The 17236-nt window shown below is 41.5% G+C and overlaps 2 protein-coding genes across 2 annotated transcripts in view; one reads left to right on the top strand and one right to left on the bottom strand.

Annotated features, from left to right (window-relative positions):
* The window catches only part of DNER (delta/notch-like EGF repeat containing), a 361378-nt gene that overhangs the window by 8872 nt on the left and 335270 nt on the right, over nt 1-17236 (top strand). The window lies entirely within an intron of this gene.
* UBE2N (ubiquitin-conjugating enzyme E2N) lies at nt 54-744 on the bottom strand. The gene has a single exon (XM_012642573.1). The coding sequence runs from the start codon at nt 666-668 to the stop codon at nt 210-212; it is 459 nt and encodes a 152-aa protein (XP_012498027.1). The 5' UTR covers nt 669-744; the 3' UTR covers nt 54-209.

Genomic DNA, 17236 nt, shown 5'->3' with positions numbered 1-17236 from the left:
ATGATACTTCTAGCCTCTGCTCATGCTTTACAACAGTGAATCAGGACAAGACATAGATTTGCTAATGTGCATTTAATCACCAAAGGATTGAAGATGTCTGGGCTTTTATTCTGTAATGTTTCTAAGACTGTGTCCATTAAATGCAAACAAAAAAGGAAGAAGTCTTGGCAGAACGGGAGAAGTGATGCACACTTGATGATCGGATCGATTTAAATATTATTCATGGCATATAGCCTAGTCCATGCTCCAGCTGTTTCTGTGGCTTGGGCTTCATTGGTCTTCCACTGCTCCGCTACATCATTTGCTAACGGATCATCTGGATTGGGAGCACTTAACAAAGCCTGGATTGATAGCAGAACTGTGCGGATCTGCAGTGCTGGGGACCATTTATCTTTCAAAATATCTAAACATATTCTTCCCAACTTGTCTACATTAGGATGATAAATTTTGGTCATGAAACGTACTTTAGGAGCTGCCATTGGGTATTCTTCTGGAAGGAATAGTTCAAGTTTAAAAGTCCCTCCCTCAAAGGGGGAATCCTGGGGGCCAGCAATGACCACATGAAAATAACGGGCGTTGCTCTCATCTGGTTCTGCCTTAATACCAGGAACGGGTTCCGCCAGCAAACGCTGGGTTTCCTTGATGATCCTTCGGGGCAGCCCGGCCATCTTGTCAGATCCCGAGTTCGGCCTCTGGTCTTGTCTCCGGCTCCGCTCGCCTCACGCAAGAGTGGAAGTACCGAGCTCCACCTGTCTGTCCCGTCTTGATGGGTGTCTGTGGCCCAGGCTCTAGGGCAAGGCCTGGGGCTGACAGACAGAAGGATAAACAGGGTCCTTATCTTCAAATTGCTTAAGTCTCTAGAGTCTCCCAGGGCAGACTACCTTTCCATTTTCCATCAGCCCTTGCCAGTATGTCTGGACCCCGGGGTTATAGTCTACTTCCAGGCAGGTGTGCGCAGCCGGGAAAAGAAATGCTTGCCCCGGGGCTCGGGCGCGGGTGTGAATCTTGGCTGAGTTACTCCAGGCTTATTAGCTTTCCTGACCCCGTTTCCTCGTTCATCGATAGGACGGTTGGAAGGATGAAAGCAAGTAGCTTGTAAAGCCCCTGGCACAGAGTTGACCCTCGATAAACACAAACTGCTGTTTTTATAGACGTGGATGTGATGCTCCATGTTATGTCTAAGGAGACTTACCTGGGGTCATACAGCTCGGTGACAGGATTGAGGACGTGAGCCCGGGCATGGTGGCTTCGAGTGTAGGGTTATTACTATTATTTTACTGCTGTTGCCTCCACCTGCTCCAGGATTTACGGCCAAAGTGAGCGCCAGAGGCAGCGGTCGCAGTTCCAGTTCCAGCAGTTTTAGTTTCGGGTAGGAGGCTTTGGGTTTGTGTGATGTAAAGGTTTTTCTTTCTTAAAGAGAAAGGAAAGGAATGGGGCTTTTGAAAAAGAGTGAGGATTTGAGAAATGAAATCAGTGTACTTAGAAGAAAGGCTCTTGGGAAGGGACGCACGCCTGCTATCCTTTGCTCACAGTTCCTGAAAGCACGCACGTCCTTTAGAATTTCACTGCCGGTGCTTATCTGGTCCTTGTAGTCGATGTAAAGGAGCATTTGTAATTAGTTTTGGGTTTTCGGAGGCAGATGGAAACTCCTTTATGGAAAACATTCTATGGGGGAAGTAATCACAAGAGAAGCAAAAATACCTGGTCCCTCTTTTCCCTGAGGAACCTGGAGCACGGAGTCCACAGCAATGGGCTGTGACACGGGCCGAGGGCCGGACGGCGAGTTCTTCCGACTCTTGGTGTCCACCCCCCGCCCCCCCCAATTCAGGTCAGATTTCTGCAATATGTCATTTGGAGCAAAATCTCGTGATTAATTTTCAAGCAAAATGGAATGTATTAGGACAGGAAAAATGCTAAATATGTCCTAGGTATCTTACCTCAGAAAGGAAAGATTTACTGTAGGAAGAATGAAAAGAAACCCAAAATCTCTAACTTCAAATTCACTTGCTCTGTGGCTCCTGACACAAAGGATTTCCAGGCTCTTTTTACTTTATTACTATTTTTTATTAAGGTATAATTTACATACAGTAAAATTCACTCTTCTTAGCATTCAGTTCTCTGAGTTTTTTTTTTTCTTTTCTTTGAGACGAGAGTCTCGCTCTGTCTCCCTGGGATTGAGTGCAGTGGCATCATCGAAGCTCACAGCAACCTCAAAGTCCTGGGCTCAAGCGATCCTCCTGTCTCAGACTCCCAAGTAGCTGGGACTACAGGTGCACCACGCCCAGCTAATTTTTCTATTTTTAGTAGGGACGAGGTCTCCCTCTTGCTCAGGCTGGTCTCAAACTCCTGAGCTCAAGCGATCCTCCCGCCTAGTTCTCTGAGTTTTGACACATAGTTGCATAACTACCACGGCAATCACCCCATGCATTTCCTTATGTCCCTTTGTAAACTCTGCCCTCAGCCCCAGCCCCTGGCAACCACTGGTCTGATGTCTGTCACGACAGTTTTGCTTTCTCAAGAATGTCATATAGATAAAACCACACATGTGCTTTTTCCACTCAGCATAATGCTTTGGAGATTGATCCATGTGGTTTCATTGATTCGTGTTTGTTTCTTGTCATTGCTGAGTAGTATCCCATTGTATGGATGTACCACAATTTGTTATCCTTTCACTAATTGATGACATCTGGTTTGTTTCCAGTTTTTGGTAATTATGAATAAAGCTGCCATAAATGTTCATGTATAAGTCTTTAAGTAGACATATGTTTTCATTTATCTTGAGTAAGTAACCAGGACTTACTGGGATTGCTGGGTCACGTGGCAAATGCATATTAAGCTTTATCAGAAGCTGTCAAACTGTTTTCCAGAAGAGCTGTACTGTTGCATTCCTGTCAGCAATAAATGAGAGTTCCAGTTGCTTACATTCTTGTCAGTCTGTGGTGTATCGTTGATTTAGATTTTAGCTAGTCTAATAAGTGTGTAGTGATATCACATTGTGGTTCTAATTTGCATTTTTATAATGATTAATGATGTTGCACATCTTTTCATGTGCTGTTTGCGATCCATGCCTCTGTTTTGATGAAGTATCTATTCAAATGAGTCGTGAGAGCTTTTTCCACATTTTGGATACAAATCCTTTACTTGATATATGATTTGTGAATATTTTTTCCCAATCTGTGTCTTTTCATTTTCTTAATGGTATCTTTCAAAGGGCAGGTTTTCAAAATATTGATAAAGTCCTATTTATCAATTTTTTTCTTTTATGGTTTGTGCTTTCTTGTGTCCTATCTAAGAAATCTTTTCCTAACCAAGGCCACAAAAATTTCTGTGTTTGCTCATGTATTGTTTAAGGTTTGACATTTAGGTCTATGACCCATTTTTTTTTTTAGAAATGAAGTCTTACTCTGTTGCCCAGGCTGGAGTACAGTGGAATGATTGTAGCCCACTGTAACCTTAAACTCCTGGGCTCAAGCGATCCTCCTGCCTCGGCCCCCAAAGTGCTGGGATTACAGGCTGTGAACACCACACCCAGTCTCATATGACCTATTTTGAGATAGTACTTGTATGTGGTGCAACCTATGAGAAGTTTTTGTTTATTTCTTGCATATGGATATCTAATTATTCCAGAAACATTTGTTAAAAAGACTATCTTCACTGAATTATTTTTGTACCTTTGTTGAAAATCATTTGGCCATACGTGTGTGTCTATTTCTGGACTCTTTATTTCATTGAATTTATGTGTCTATCATTTTGCCAATTTCACAGTCTTGACAATACTGTAGTTATAGTAAGTCTTGAAATCAGATTGTGTGTGTCCTCTAAATTTGTCCCTCTCCCCACCCCCGCCAAATTATTTTGACTATTCTAGATCCTTTGGAACTTGCTTTTAAAAATAGCATAGAGAGGGGAGCTGGAGACATGCAGTTTCCCCAAGCACATACTGAGATGACAAGAATTCCAAAAAATAGAATCCTAGTTTCACACTGAAGTGGAACTAGGATTCTTAACCTGGGCTCTGTGGATGGATTTCAAGAGTATGTGGATGATCACATACTCATGAGATGCCAAATTTTATATATTATGTTCCCCTGGGCAATGGCTCATAAGTTTATGAGATTCTTTAAAAAATCTCCCACCTGTAAAAGAACCACTGGAATGGAGGATGAAGAAGCTGGCTGAATACGCCAGGACCTCTGGGCATGGACTAAGGCATGGACCAGGAGCCAGCCTCGGACCGTGAAGTGGCCCCAAAGTAGGGTTGCCAGAAAAAATGCAGGATGCTCAGTTAAATTTCAATTTCAGATGAACAGTGAGTATTTTTTTTTTGTATAAATATGTCCCAAATATTGCACATCATTTATCTGAAATTCAAATTTAACTGGGAGTCCTGTATTTTTAGTTTGCTAACTCTGTCAACCTTACCCCAAAGGCCTGACTAATCCCTGCTCTGATTCGCAGTTTTTTTCTGAAGGGTTCATCAATGGCACTTTAAATTCTTGCCAAACAATTACATAAGGCAAATTTCACTAACTTGCATTTAAAATGTGAAATCGGCTTATAGTTTTACATCTTCATGGGTTCTTTTAAGTGTAACTGTCAAATTGCTAACGCATTAAAAACCTGTGGAAATATGGCGAAAAAGGCCTGTTGGTAACCGTATCTTACCTTCCTCACCTCTCCTACTAATCTCATCCCTCTACACTAGTCAGTGTTTACATTTGGTGTGTAGCTTTACGTTTTCCTCTCTGTATGTATAAACATATATGAAGCCTATGTAAATATTCATGTACATGCAATGATTTTATATAAAGACTAAATCATCCTATGCAACTTTTCCCTTAATCTACAGGGTGTCCCAAAAGTCTCCATACAAAGGAAAAATTTTGTAATGAATATTTTGTAAATCAAGGTACATTTAGCCACAATTTCCCCTTTTTCCCTATGTGTGGTGACTTTTGGGACACCCTGTATTTTGAACATCTTTCCATGTCTCAAAATAGAGAGCAAACCCATTCTTTTTAATGGTTGAATAGTATTTCATTGTGTGAGTATTTATGTATTCAGTCCTTACTGGAGCACATTGTTTCCATCCACTGACTACCCGTGTGTGTGTGTGTGTGTGTCTTTGTGTGTATAATGGCATATCCATGTGCATACATTACACATTCCAATAAATATTGCAAAATTGCCAATCAAAATGGTTGGAAAAATTTTAATATTTACTAACAGCATATGAAAATGCCCACTCACTCACATTTTATCAATATTGATATTCTGAATTTCTTTTCTGTGTGTGTTTGTGTGTGTATGTTTGTGTGTGTGTGTGTGTGTTAACTGATAGCTATAACATGGTATCTCATTGGTTCTCTTTGTATTTTAAAAATCATGAAAGAGGGAGAACATTTCTTATGAATTACCTGTTCTTATATTTGCCTTTTGGGTTGTACTTTTTTTTCATTGATTTGTAATAGCCCTTTGTTAATGAAGGAAATTAGCTCTTTGTCCTTTGTGTTATAAACATCTTTTCCTTATTTATCATTTTTCTTTTGAGTTTGCTTATGCTTATTGCTTTGCTCTTTAGAAGCTTATAATTTTTGGTTCTTATTTAGCCTAACTCATCAATGGGGTGGTTGATAAATTTTAATTAGAGCTCTTGTGTTTGATAGTGTTACCATACTGTACAATATGTTGAGAATTATTAGATTTGAGCCAAGAGTTTGCTTTTGAAGAATTTTGTTTTGGCCAAGATCTATACTGATAGGGCTGATCCTATTATTTCTTTAGAACATACAATTAAATATAGCCCAAGTTTATGCCTATTTTAAGAAGGGTTGGCATAGATTTTCTAAACCATATTTAAATACTTTTAATTTGTATTGACTTTTTATCAAGCCTAGAATGCTGCAACTGTTTTATCAAGATTCTTCATTTCTTTTTTAAAAAAAGAACTACTCAGCACATTTTTCCTGTAATAATTGGCATAGGTTCCTTAGTATTTTGTTAAAATCATCAAGTTAATTTTAATGGCATTATTGGATAATAGAGTATTTCTTAAAAGTCCTTGATGGTGTAATGGTCTGATTTCAAAAAGTGTTCTTTATCCAGACTTGGGTAGAAAAAGGCTTGGCCTAATATTCAGCAAAATGCAAATTCCCCTTATGCTTTAATCTCTATGTTGTATTTTTAGCTCCTTTTCCCTCGAGAACAACCTCATTTCTCCTGACCAGGGATTCTTATGGTCCTCTGTCTTCATTTTCACTCTTTAAAATTGGCCATTGGTTTTTTTTTTTTTTGGTTTTGCAAAAGGGAATTCTTTTATTTCTGTAGAAAAGCCTTATAATGAGAGAGATAATAGGAAAGACAGAGAAATGAGAACTAATATTAGCAGTTTTATGAGGCCCAAAATAAACTCTCAGCTGGAGAGAAGTAAATTTAATATTATTATTTTTTTCTTTTACAGAGGGAGGGTAGGATGGGGCAGGGTGGGGATTTTGCAGCTAGACTGACCAAAGGAAAGTCACCCTTCTTTTTGTTTCCTAAGGAAAAAAAATGTTATTACTATGTTCAACCATAACGGTGTAATGCCAAAGAACTGATGCCGACACCTTTTTAAAAATCACAAGTTGACTTAATGCAAGGTTTCCCTTGCTTCCCTTGCATTCCACAGACCCCACAGATGTTTTGTGTGCTTAGAAGAGGGGTGTTTTTTTAGGCAAGCAGAGCCTGTGGCAATTTAGGGGAAGTCAGAGGCATTTCTCCTAACCTAGATCTTTCCTGGTAGGATGCTTATGATTCCTTTGTTCTTTCTCCCATGTATTTGGACAAGTGGTTGACTTGAGAATGTTGTCCAGGAGATGGAGAACAGCGGGGGACATGGCTGCTGATGACAGGGACTGCTCAGTGGATCTCCTTGCCTCATTTTTATATACAATCCTTACAAACTCCCTCAGACGGAGACACATCTTCTTTCCCAGGAAGGGGAGACTTTGCTCTTGTTCGGGCTCACCGGTAGAGCTGCTTCCTTTGTGGGTCTTCCAGATGAAGGGCTGCTTGCCTCTTGGTGTAAATTCCTAACCAGAAACCTGTAAAGGAACACACTTTCATGGAGAGTTCTAGTATTCTAGTCTCAGGGCTCTGACCACAGTGCATTAGAAAGAAGCTTAGTGCATAGAAAGGAACATCAATGGATGTTGTCTTTATTGAAGTAGACAGACAGTAAAGAGTCCTAAAATATCCTGTGGTTTCTTATAATCCCATATAGCCTATTCTCTGTATCATAAACCACTCAGGGTGTATCCATGGAATCTATGTTACGTAAAAAAAATTTATTAAAGTAAAATTCATGTAATATAAAGTAACCATTTTAAAGTGAAGAATTGGGTGATATTTAGTATGTTCACAATCTAGTTCCAAAACATTTTTGTCATTCCAAAATGCTGTACCCATTAAGCAGTTACTCCTCCTTCCTCCCTCCTGCGAGTCACTAGCAACCACCAAATCTGCATCTGTCTCTGTGGATTTGCTTATTGTTGAGATTTCATATAAATGGAATAATATAATTTATGACCTTTTGTGTCTGGCTTCTTTTGAGATTCATCCGTGCTGCAGCATGTGTCAGTATTTCATTCCCTTTTTATGGCCGAATACTATGCCATTGTACGTGTGCACCATGTTTTGCTTGTGCGTTCATCTACTGGTGGACATGTGAGTTGCTTCCACTCTGGCTATTGTGAATAGAGCTGCTATGAACATACCCGTACAAGTGTTTGTTTGAATCCCTGTTTTCACTTCTTTTGAGTATAACTTTAAGAGTGGAATGGCTGGGTCATATGGTATCCTATATTTACCTTTTTGAGGAACTGCCAGATGGTTTTCCATCTGTGTTATCTTCTTACACAACCTGAGGCCCAGGATCCTCCCTGGATGGTTACTTGCAGCCTCTGCTCAACATGCCAGACTGATGTGTTCCTGCTACTGTCCTTGCCTAGGCACACAGTGTCCCAGAAGCTCCATTCCAGCCCTGTCTGTGGTCCCAGGTCCCTGGTCTCTTCATGGAAGGGCCCAGCCCCCTGTGGCTCCCTCCCGGGAAAGCCTGTGCACTGAAGAGCTCTGTTCTCTGACTCAGCCCCCCTCCCCCAGCAGTGCCCTCCACTCCAGTGAGTCATGCCTCGAGCTAATTCCTGCGGTCTGCTGAGCTCCTTTGGGAGAAACAGAGAGCTTGCCAGGGGCACTTGAGCTACTGTGAAGAAGTGGCCCTAGATGTCATTGGTCCAATTGCCTCATTTCACTGAAGAGGAAGCTGAGGCCAGAAAGTTGAAAAAAATTAAGCAAGGCCACCCAGATCCTACGCAGCTGCACAGGGCTTGAGAAAGGTCTTTGGTATCTGGTTGGGTGACCTTCAGATACCCTTCTCCTAGGCCCTGGCACCCATCAGGCACATTCAATATGCCACGTGGAGAACTGTGGGTTGTAATACCATCCTAGTTCACTTGTTTGTTAAGGAGCTAGCTCATGTGGGTTGATATTGAGCACTCATGTTACTAGTTTTTAATGACCTCAGTATAAATGAGAAATTCAAGTGGGCTGGGAGGTGGGACCCCCTGGACTCGCCGATGAGCCAAAGCAGGGCTAAAAGACTGGAGATCACTTGTTGCTTAGCAACCACCACCAGGCTACTTGGTTCCTATAAGCTGAACCTTGTTGATGTCCCCAGGGATTAGGATTTGGGCAGTAAGATTTAGCAAGGTGTGAGAACTGGGTGTTCTGTAGGTTCAGTTTGGCTCCTAATGCATAGAGCTCCCTGCCCCTACCACCAAACAAACAAACAAACACATCACCATCAGGGAGCAGTTCTGACAACTCTGGACAGTTTGAGGCCCAGAGAAGCTCGTAAAACAATTTTATCCTCAGGTCAAGGGCTCAGCGTGGACCTCTGCTTATCATCCACCCCTCCATTCCCATGACTTGGAGTCTTCCAGGCCCGTCCTACTCACAATCTGACACTAAAGTGTTTGGTTTTATGGAATATTGGGAGAGGGAGGAGATAGTGCTTTGGTTTTCAATACGAGGTTAATAATCTAAGGACCTCACGTTGCCACTGGGAATTTCTGAGTTCTGACTACAATGGAAATGTGTTTATAGATATTTAGAGATGAGAGAGATCCTGGAAATTGTATCGGCCAGTTCACTAATTTGGCAGAAGAAAGTGAAGGCCAAAGAGATAAACATCAGAGACAGGATTAGAATTTGCTGACCCTCTTTCCAGCACTCTCCACCAAAACATGTAAGCCCAGACACTCCAAACACTGAAGACACTCCTGTGGGGAGTGGGCGTGGGTGGGGATTCATATAATATTATACAAGTTTTTATGGACATTCAGATTCAAGTTAAATGTTCAGTTACTTATATGAACGGCCATATGCAAGGTTCCTCCCCTTATATTATGTGTTTTAATCCTTACGTTTCTTTGGAGGAGGCATTTCCTCTCCTTGACACATGATGAGACTGGAATGGACAGAGGTTCTTGGTGACTTGCCCAAGTCACCCACAGCAGATGGGCTGAGATTGGAATCCCCTGGGGACAAATGTAGGGCTTTCTTATATTTTTAAAATATATAATATTATATATAAATTATGCATTCTATTATATATAATGTTATATATATTTCTTAAATTTCTTGTATTATCAGAACTGTCTGCTTATGCCTGTAACACATAAAAAAAATTCTTTATACGAGATACTGGTCACAGTTCTCAAATACATTCCATCCAGTGGAAGACTCTGAAAGGAATTGAAATGGTGGAATATTAACAATAATCATTGTATCATTTTATTTTTTTGCAACTAAGACATCTTAGATGGGCAGGCCACTGTTTTAAGATAGACTCATAAAACCATCTTTCTTTATTCAGAAGCAATTTTTCTGCATGGCTTAATGCTTTTGCTTAGTACCTTCAGAAATAACTTTGTTAAAAGTGTGGTTTTATAGTTTAAGTTACAGAAAGCCTCTAACGATAAAATGAGTTTTTAAAAATGGTCATTAACTTGCACTTGCATAACCACTTGTGACATAAGATTCAGCGATTTGGTTAACCACAGCTAAAAGCCAATCGAAGTACTGATTTTGAAATGAGTGTGATACCTGTATGTTTGAATGAATATGGATAGACCAGAAATACAATGATGTGTTTGAGTTTTTATTATGTAGACATATTGTGTCTTAAATGTGAATGCGTTAAGCACTCCGGTAGGGACTTTAGTGATCAACAGACATCTAATTTTATCATCCTGAAGATGAGAAAGTTGAAGTCCAGAGGGGTCTCAAGACCAGGCCAGATCAGGGTTCTTCCGCTTTGTATGTATTAGTCAGAACTCCGTGGATTGCAAGAAACAGAAAACCCAATTCAAATAGCTTAAGCGAGAAAAGAAGTCTGTAGGTTCATGTGGCTGAAAAGTGTAGGCACAGCATTGTCTCGAACTCAGCTCACACCACCTGAGCCGTGAGACTCTCCGTTTCTCAGCTCCACTTTCCTCTGTGTTGACTTCATTTTCAGACTCTGGACAGCGACTCCCGACAGCTCTAGGCTCACATCGTCCTTATTGCCAGCAGCCCAAGGGGAACAGAGAGAGAGAGCTCCTATTTTCAGCTGCTCTGGAAAGTCCTGAGATTAAGTCCGGCCGGAACGAATTGGGGCGCAAGGGCAACCCCGAAACAAAGGGGGGGCCAAGACAATGGCCTCCCCCAATGGGCAAGCCTGGGGTAAGGGGCCAACCCCGGAAATTCCTTTGGGTGGCCGTTCAAAAAAAGAACCTTTTTCCCAATTGTTTTACTTTCTGTCTTTTTGTGTCCTTGTATTTAAAGTGCATCTCTTGTAAATAGCACGGAGTGGAATTTTGTATTTCATGCAGATGGATGATCTTTGCCTTTTCATGGGAAGATTTGGTTGCTTTATATTTACTTACCCATGTAACTGGGTTTATTTCTATTCCATCACAGCTCTGGCTCATTCCTAATGGGAAACTGTTACCCTTTGAGGTCCCGACCCCAAATGAGGGGAGGTTTACCAGGCTCCCACTCTGGGGCAGGCCCTGACCTCCAATTTTTGTCTTCCTAGTTCAGTGAAGCTGTTATTGTCTCTTCTCAACTTTTCAGGATTTTAGCAACCTCTTCTGGAAAATTCAGATGCCCCTGGAGAAAAAGCTTCCCCAAATGCTGGATGTCTTTCAGAGTACTTTAATCGATGCTTGCCCAGCTTTTTAGTTGTTCTCAGCAGAATGGTTGGTCTGAATAACCAGGTCCAACTTTATAGGAAACAAAAGGCTAAAATTGATGTGTCAGGCGGGACGTGGGAGGGGGAGGATATTCACATTTAATCGGCGCAGTGCAGACTGTCTGGGGGATGGATATGCTTGAAGCTCTGACTCAGGTAGGGCAAAGGCAATATATGTAACCTAAACATTTGTACCCCCATAATATGCTGAAATAAAAAAAAGTCATGTAACTTATTTTAAGAATAAACTTGGTCATATTATAACATTTAACATTGCAATATGATAAGCAAAAATTGCAGTCAGAAACAAAGTAGTGGTTCCAAAATTTGCAAACATACACACACATAAACACATATATGTGGAAAGAATATAACCTCCTTACTCTGCTCTGTTTTTCTGTAACATTTGTCATCTTCTAATACTTTATTATTTACTCTTTAATTGGACCCATTGTTTATAGTCTGTCTTTCTCCTGCTGGATCTTAAGCTCCACAAGAGCAGAGATCTTTGTTTTTCCACAGGTGTAACCCAGGCCCTTGGGACAGCACCTGCGCATTGTTAGTAACTTAGTATTAGTGCTGAATGAATGAATGAGAACTCCCAGAGTGACAGAGCTGGAAGGGAGATTGGGTGCACTCAATGTGGCAACTTCACTCAATTCAATAATAAACATTAAAAAAAAACAAAAGAAAAGAAATAGGAGTATTCCAGAAAATAATAATTTAACACACATCCACTGAAGACATGCTGTATGGATGAATTGTGCCCTACCCACCCACCCAAATTCACATATCGAAGCCCTAACGCGTGTGACTATATTGGGAGATAGGGCCTTTAGGAAGGTGATTAAGGTTAAATGAGGTCATGAGGCTGGATCCCTAATCTGATAAGACTGGTGTCCTTATAAGAAGAGGAAGAGACACCAGAGCTCTCTCACTCTCTCTGCCATGTGAGGACACAGTGAGAAGGGGGCTGTCTGCAAGCCAGGAAGAGAGGCCTCGCCAGAAACCATCCTGGCTGGCACCTTGATCTTGGACTTCTAGCCTCCAAAACTGTGAGAAAATAAATTTCTGTTGTTTAAGCCAAAAAACCCCCAAACACCTTATCAAACTTTGTTCCATCCAGACCCTAGCATTGTACATACCAAGATGAATTTAATATTTTCTCTGCACACTGTTGTTACTAGGTATATGGGAAAACAGGGTAAAGGAGGCTAAATGACTTGTCCAAAGCTACCTAGATTGTAGAAGAGCAAAGATTCTGTCATTCCACGAGACTCTGAAGTAGACATCTGCAATACATATTTTGCTTTACAGGCAAAAAGAGAAAAAACGGCGTTCCTTCCTCCCATTAGTGGTTCTCAACCTGGCAACATAGTAGATTCTCTAGGTGAGCTCTGAAGATACAAATTCCTGGACCCTACTCAGACATATTACATCCGAATCTTTGGGGGTGGTATCTGAGCAGAATATTAACAAAGGAGACCCTCAGGTGATTCTAATAGGCAGCTACGGCTGACGACCACTGGCCCAGGTTATTCATGTAGGTCACAATACGTTTTTGTATTATTCCTTTCCCTTCCATGAGAATAAGATCCCTTTCCATTTCTGAAATTCTTACTTTCTTTTGCTTTCTTGGTTGAGAGCTTGGTTTGGTTTCTTCCCCTAATATTGGTCTGCTCCAAGAAAAAAATAAATCTTATCTGAAAAGCATTTACTTTTGGCAATGATCAAATTCAAATTAGCACTTCTGTTATTGTCCTGTTTTTGTATTTATCCAGTCTGAGGGAGATCTCCCTTTTATTCACTGGACCCAAAGATTTGAATCCTGGCTCTAGGTCCTTGAGCAAGTTTTTAACACTTCTGAACTTCATCTTTCTCATCTCTAAACTGGGCCTTAGGAAGTTATCTTTTCTGGTTGCTGTGAGGGCGATGATGATGCAGGTAAGGCACATGGATGATAGTGCATTAAGGCACACGGAAGATTTGACCTGTCGGTTGCCATCTCCTTTCTGTCCACCAGGACCTTCCCATCTCTGTAGGGAAGAGTTTCCCAAATTAAAAAAAAAAAAATTCCCTGTACATTTTGCTTTAATGCCTACGAGGTTGTTTTAGTTCAGGCTACTCTAACAAAGTACCATAGACTGGGTGGCTCAAACACAACAGAAATTTATTTCTCAAAGTTCTGGAGGCTGGAAGTCTGAGATCAGGATGCTAGCATGGGATGGTCAGGTTTTGGTGAGGGTCCTCTTTCAGGTTGTAGATTGCTGACTCCTTGCTATGTCCTCACATAGTAGAAAGAGAACAAGAGAGCTCTCTGGGGTCCCTTTTATAAGGTCCCTAATCCTATTCATGAGGGCCTCAGCCTCATGGCCTAATTACTTCCCAAAGACCTCACTCCTAATACCATCACACTGGGATTTAGAATTTCAACATATGAATTTGCAGTTGGGGACACAAACTTTCAGTCCATGAGAGAGGTGCACTCAAATGTTTGCGGAAACATCTGATATATTTCTTCTTCTTCTTCTTCTTCCTCTTCTTCTCTTTTTTTTTTTTTTATAAGAGATGGGATCTCGTTCTATCACCTAGGCTGGAGGAGTGCAGACCACCATGCCCGGCTAATTAAAAAATTTTTTTGTAGACACAGGGATCTCACTATATTGCCCAGGCTGTTCTCAAATTCCTGGGCTCAAGCAATCCTCCTGTCTCTGCCTCCCAAAGTACTGGGATTACAGACATGAGCCACTGTGCCCAGCCCATCTGATGTATTTTCTACATAGCATCTAAGATATACTTTTCTTGGTTTCTTTTGTAGGGTCCCCTCTATGAGCAACTAGAAAAGAAGTTTGTTTTCTTACTCATTGAGCTGTATTGGGGTCACTGGAATAGATTAGTGACAATGACTTTTGTTGTTGCCTCTGTCACCCTTGTGCTAAATTTAAATGAGAATCATTATAGTGGGAGGTCAGTTATCTTCAAGCTAAGTCCTGAATGTGTGATTTGTGGTTCACTATTCCCATTGATGAGTACAGTTCTGGCCTCTAATTATGGAATGTAGACACGTCACAAGGCCCGATTTTATAGTACAAATGAAGCATTTTGCTGAAACATACACGACTTGTAATGATGTCCCTCAAGACTCGAGATTGAATCGGTTACTCTGTTGTGCTCCACATTTCAGTTGTTGTTGCTGGAGAGAAAGTGAGGTATTTCTGATGTTGCCGAGATCAGATCAGTTGAGTTTTGCCTGGTAATTGCCTCTGTGCATTATTTTCTATAGAACTTGACAAATGCCTAATAAACATAACACATACTTGCCTTGAGTATGTTTCTTTGGGGAAATTACTGGAGTTAGTGGGATGCACTGTTGACTACTTAGTTATGAGGTCCCCAAACCCTGGGCTGAGCACTGGTATGGTCCGTGGCCTGTTAGCAACTGGGCCACACAGCAGGAGGTGAGCGGCGGGTGAGTGAAGCTTCCTCTGTATTTACAGCCACTCCCCGTCGCTCGCATCACCACATAAGCTCCGCCTCCTGTCAGATTAGTGGCAGTATTAGATTCTCATAGGAGCGCGAACCCTACTGTAAACTGCGCATGCGCTCCTTATGAGAATCTAATGCCTGATGATCTGAGGTGGAGCTGAATGTAATGTGCTGGAATCATCCCGAAACCACACCCACCTCCCCAGGTCCATGGAAAAATTGTCTTCCATGAAACTGGTCCCTGGTGCCAAAAAGGTTGTGGACTGCTGACTTAATTGATATCTGAGAGTGGAGAAGAAACTTTAACACTTGGGTGGATCATTTGGAAGATTTACTTGTAAATATTCTGAGACTACAGTTACCCACTGAAGGGAAAAAACTGTAGCCTTCAAATATAATTACTCAAATTTCACTTGCCAAAGTTTGTTGCATTTAGGAATCATGCATTTGAACAGAAGAACAAACTTGTAACTAGTACCAGCCTCCTGTGCTAGTGTTGTATGCTAGAGAGGGTTCTAGATGGGGCCCCCAGAGGCTGGGCTCAGTCAGAGCTCACAGCAGAACCCTGGACAAACCACCTAACCTTCCTGGGGCTTAGTGACGTTGGCTCTGTGATGGAAGGCTGGCTTTTAGGTTCTCCACGGTTGCTTTGAAGGTTACGTGCGTCGCAGTGGTGTGGGGGCTCTTCCATTCTTTCCTCGGAGCCACTGGTGGTGTGGCGTCTGCCCCCTCCCTGCCCCCATTAAAGGGAATATGCATGCGTGTGTATATGCTTTTAGAATGCAGGAAGCGCCAAGGGATTTTCACACTGGTAGGTGGTGGTATTTCCTCTGCATTCAATCTGAGTTCAACACATTTTTTTTCTGACTTGATGTCCTGCCAGGTTACATCTCCAGTGCTTTCTAGTATGCCGATGTGAATGCTCTCGTCTCGCTTTTTTTCTCTTGGCTAAAATAAATTGTGTGCAGAAACACATTTTTAAATGGTTTTAAACTTTGCATATGTTTAAATGAGTTTTAACAGGAGAAATATGTCTAAACTTTTGCATCATTAGGAAGCCATAGCTCTACCAAAGCCACCTGCTCAATGGCTTTGGTAGAAACCAACTAACTCCCTGCGTAGAAAAAGACACCTTTTGCCCAGGGCCAAGGAGGGGTGTGGCCATCAGGTGGCGAACAGGACTACAGGTACCATGGGCTGAAAGTGCTGGGTGTTACACTTAGATTCTTGAGTTTATCTCAAATATGCGCTCAGGTGATATGTGTTTTCTTATGTCTCCCAGGAACCAGTCTTGTAGATTAAATCCTCGCATGTGCTGTTAAAGGTCATAGTGTTAGAAACATGATATTTAATAAAGGGTTCACCCTGCTGCCTAGAGGGCCACGGTCTTGAAGAGAATCAAGCCTACCATCTCCTACAAACTATGGACATAGGATCCCGGGAACCCAAAGGTGGTTCTGAGAGGATGTGTCTGGCTGATACAACAACCCACATTTAACTGCAGCTCAGTCTTCAGATCAATGCTGGGGAAACTCTTCTTCCGCTCCGTAAATTTCTATAATTAAATGAGAGGAGAGTGACCTGCTTAATGTAGCTGAGGCTACAAAACTTCAAAGACGCACAAATGCCACTGGCCCATCTGTCGATTGCTTCAGGTAAGTCTGGGGTGGGCAGGATTGAGTGCCAGTTTAGACATCCAGGAATTACTTGAGAGAAGTTAGGGTTTCAAGTAGTGACCATGTCCCTGTGGGCAGGACCAGTCCTTTCTTGGAAGGTCCGTTTGGTGTATCCTGTCGTGGGAGGTGCGCTCAACCCTCAGATTGTACTATTCTGGTGAAGTAAGTCAGAGGAAACTATTATTTAAGCTAGTTTGATGAGAGATGAAAAGTTTCCAGCCAATATGTTTGCTGATGTAGGTTTGCTGTGGCAGAGGATTGGCATAGATTTGACGTCACAACTAGAACTTGCCAGCCAATTTTAATCACCAGCCAGATTAAGAGGACAGAAAGGAAGGAATGAAATGATGACAGTTAAGGAAAAGTTGACTGAGAATCCATCTGGACTCATTACGGCCCAAAGCCATGCCAGAAATATAAATATTGTGTGAGATCCCTCTATTAGCCTTATGATTATATTTGGCAGCTACTGATATTAAGATATTGTGATGAATTAAAATAATTTCAAATTGCATTGAAAATATACCCCTTGAAGTGAAATGGGCACCTATATCCATGACAGACGTGAAAATTGGTTCATTTTTCTGGAAAGCAGTTAGACAACATGGGTCATGAACCTTAAAATCTTTTGACTTTGTAATACCCCTTTTGGGAGATTGTCCTAAGAAAGTAGTTGGAAATTTGAGCAAAATTGTATAAACAAAGATAGTCATCGTAACATCATTTACAATGGTCCAAAATGGGAAAAAGCCTAAATGTCAAGTTAATAGAAGAATGTTTAAATAATGGTATAGCTCTACGA

The sequence above is a fragment of the Propithecus coquereli genome, unplaced genomic scaffold (assembly GCF_000956105.1).
Source record: "Propithecus coquereli isolate 6110/MARCELLA unplaced genomic scaffold, Pcoq_1.0 Scaffold18, whole genome shotgun sequence".
Classification (NCBI taxonomy): Eukaryota; Metazoa; Chordata; class Mammalia; order Primates; family Indriidae; genus Propithecus; species Propithecus coquereli.
Note: the sequence above shows the minus strand (reverse complement) of the source record. Positions and strands in the feature narration are given on the sequence as shown.

Excerpts from the sequence above, each read along its gene's own strand:
- UBE2N (XM_012642573.1), bottom strand. The coding sequence starts at position 668 with ATGGCCGGGCTGCCCCGAAGGATCATCAAGGAAACCCAGCGTTTGCTG.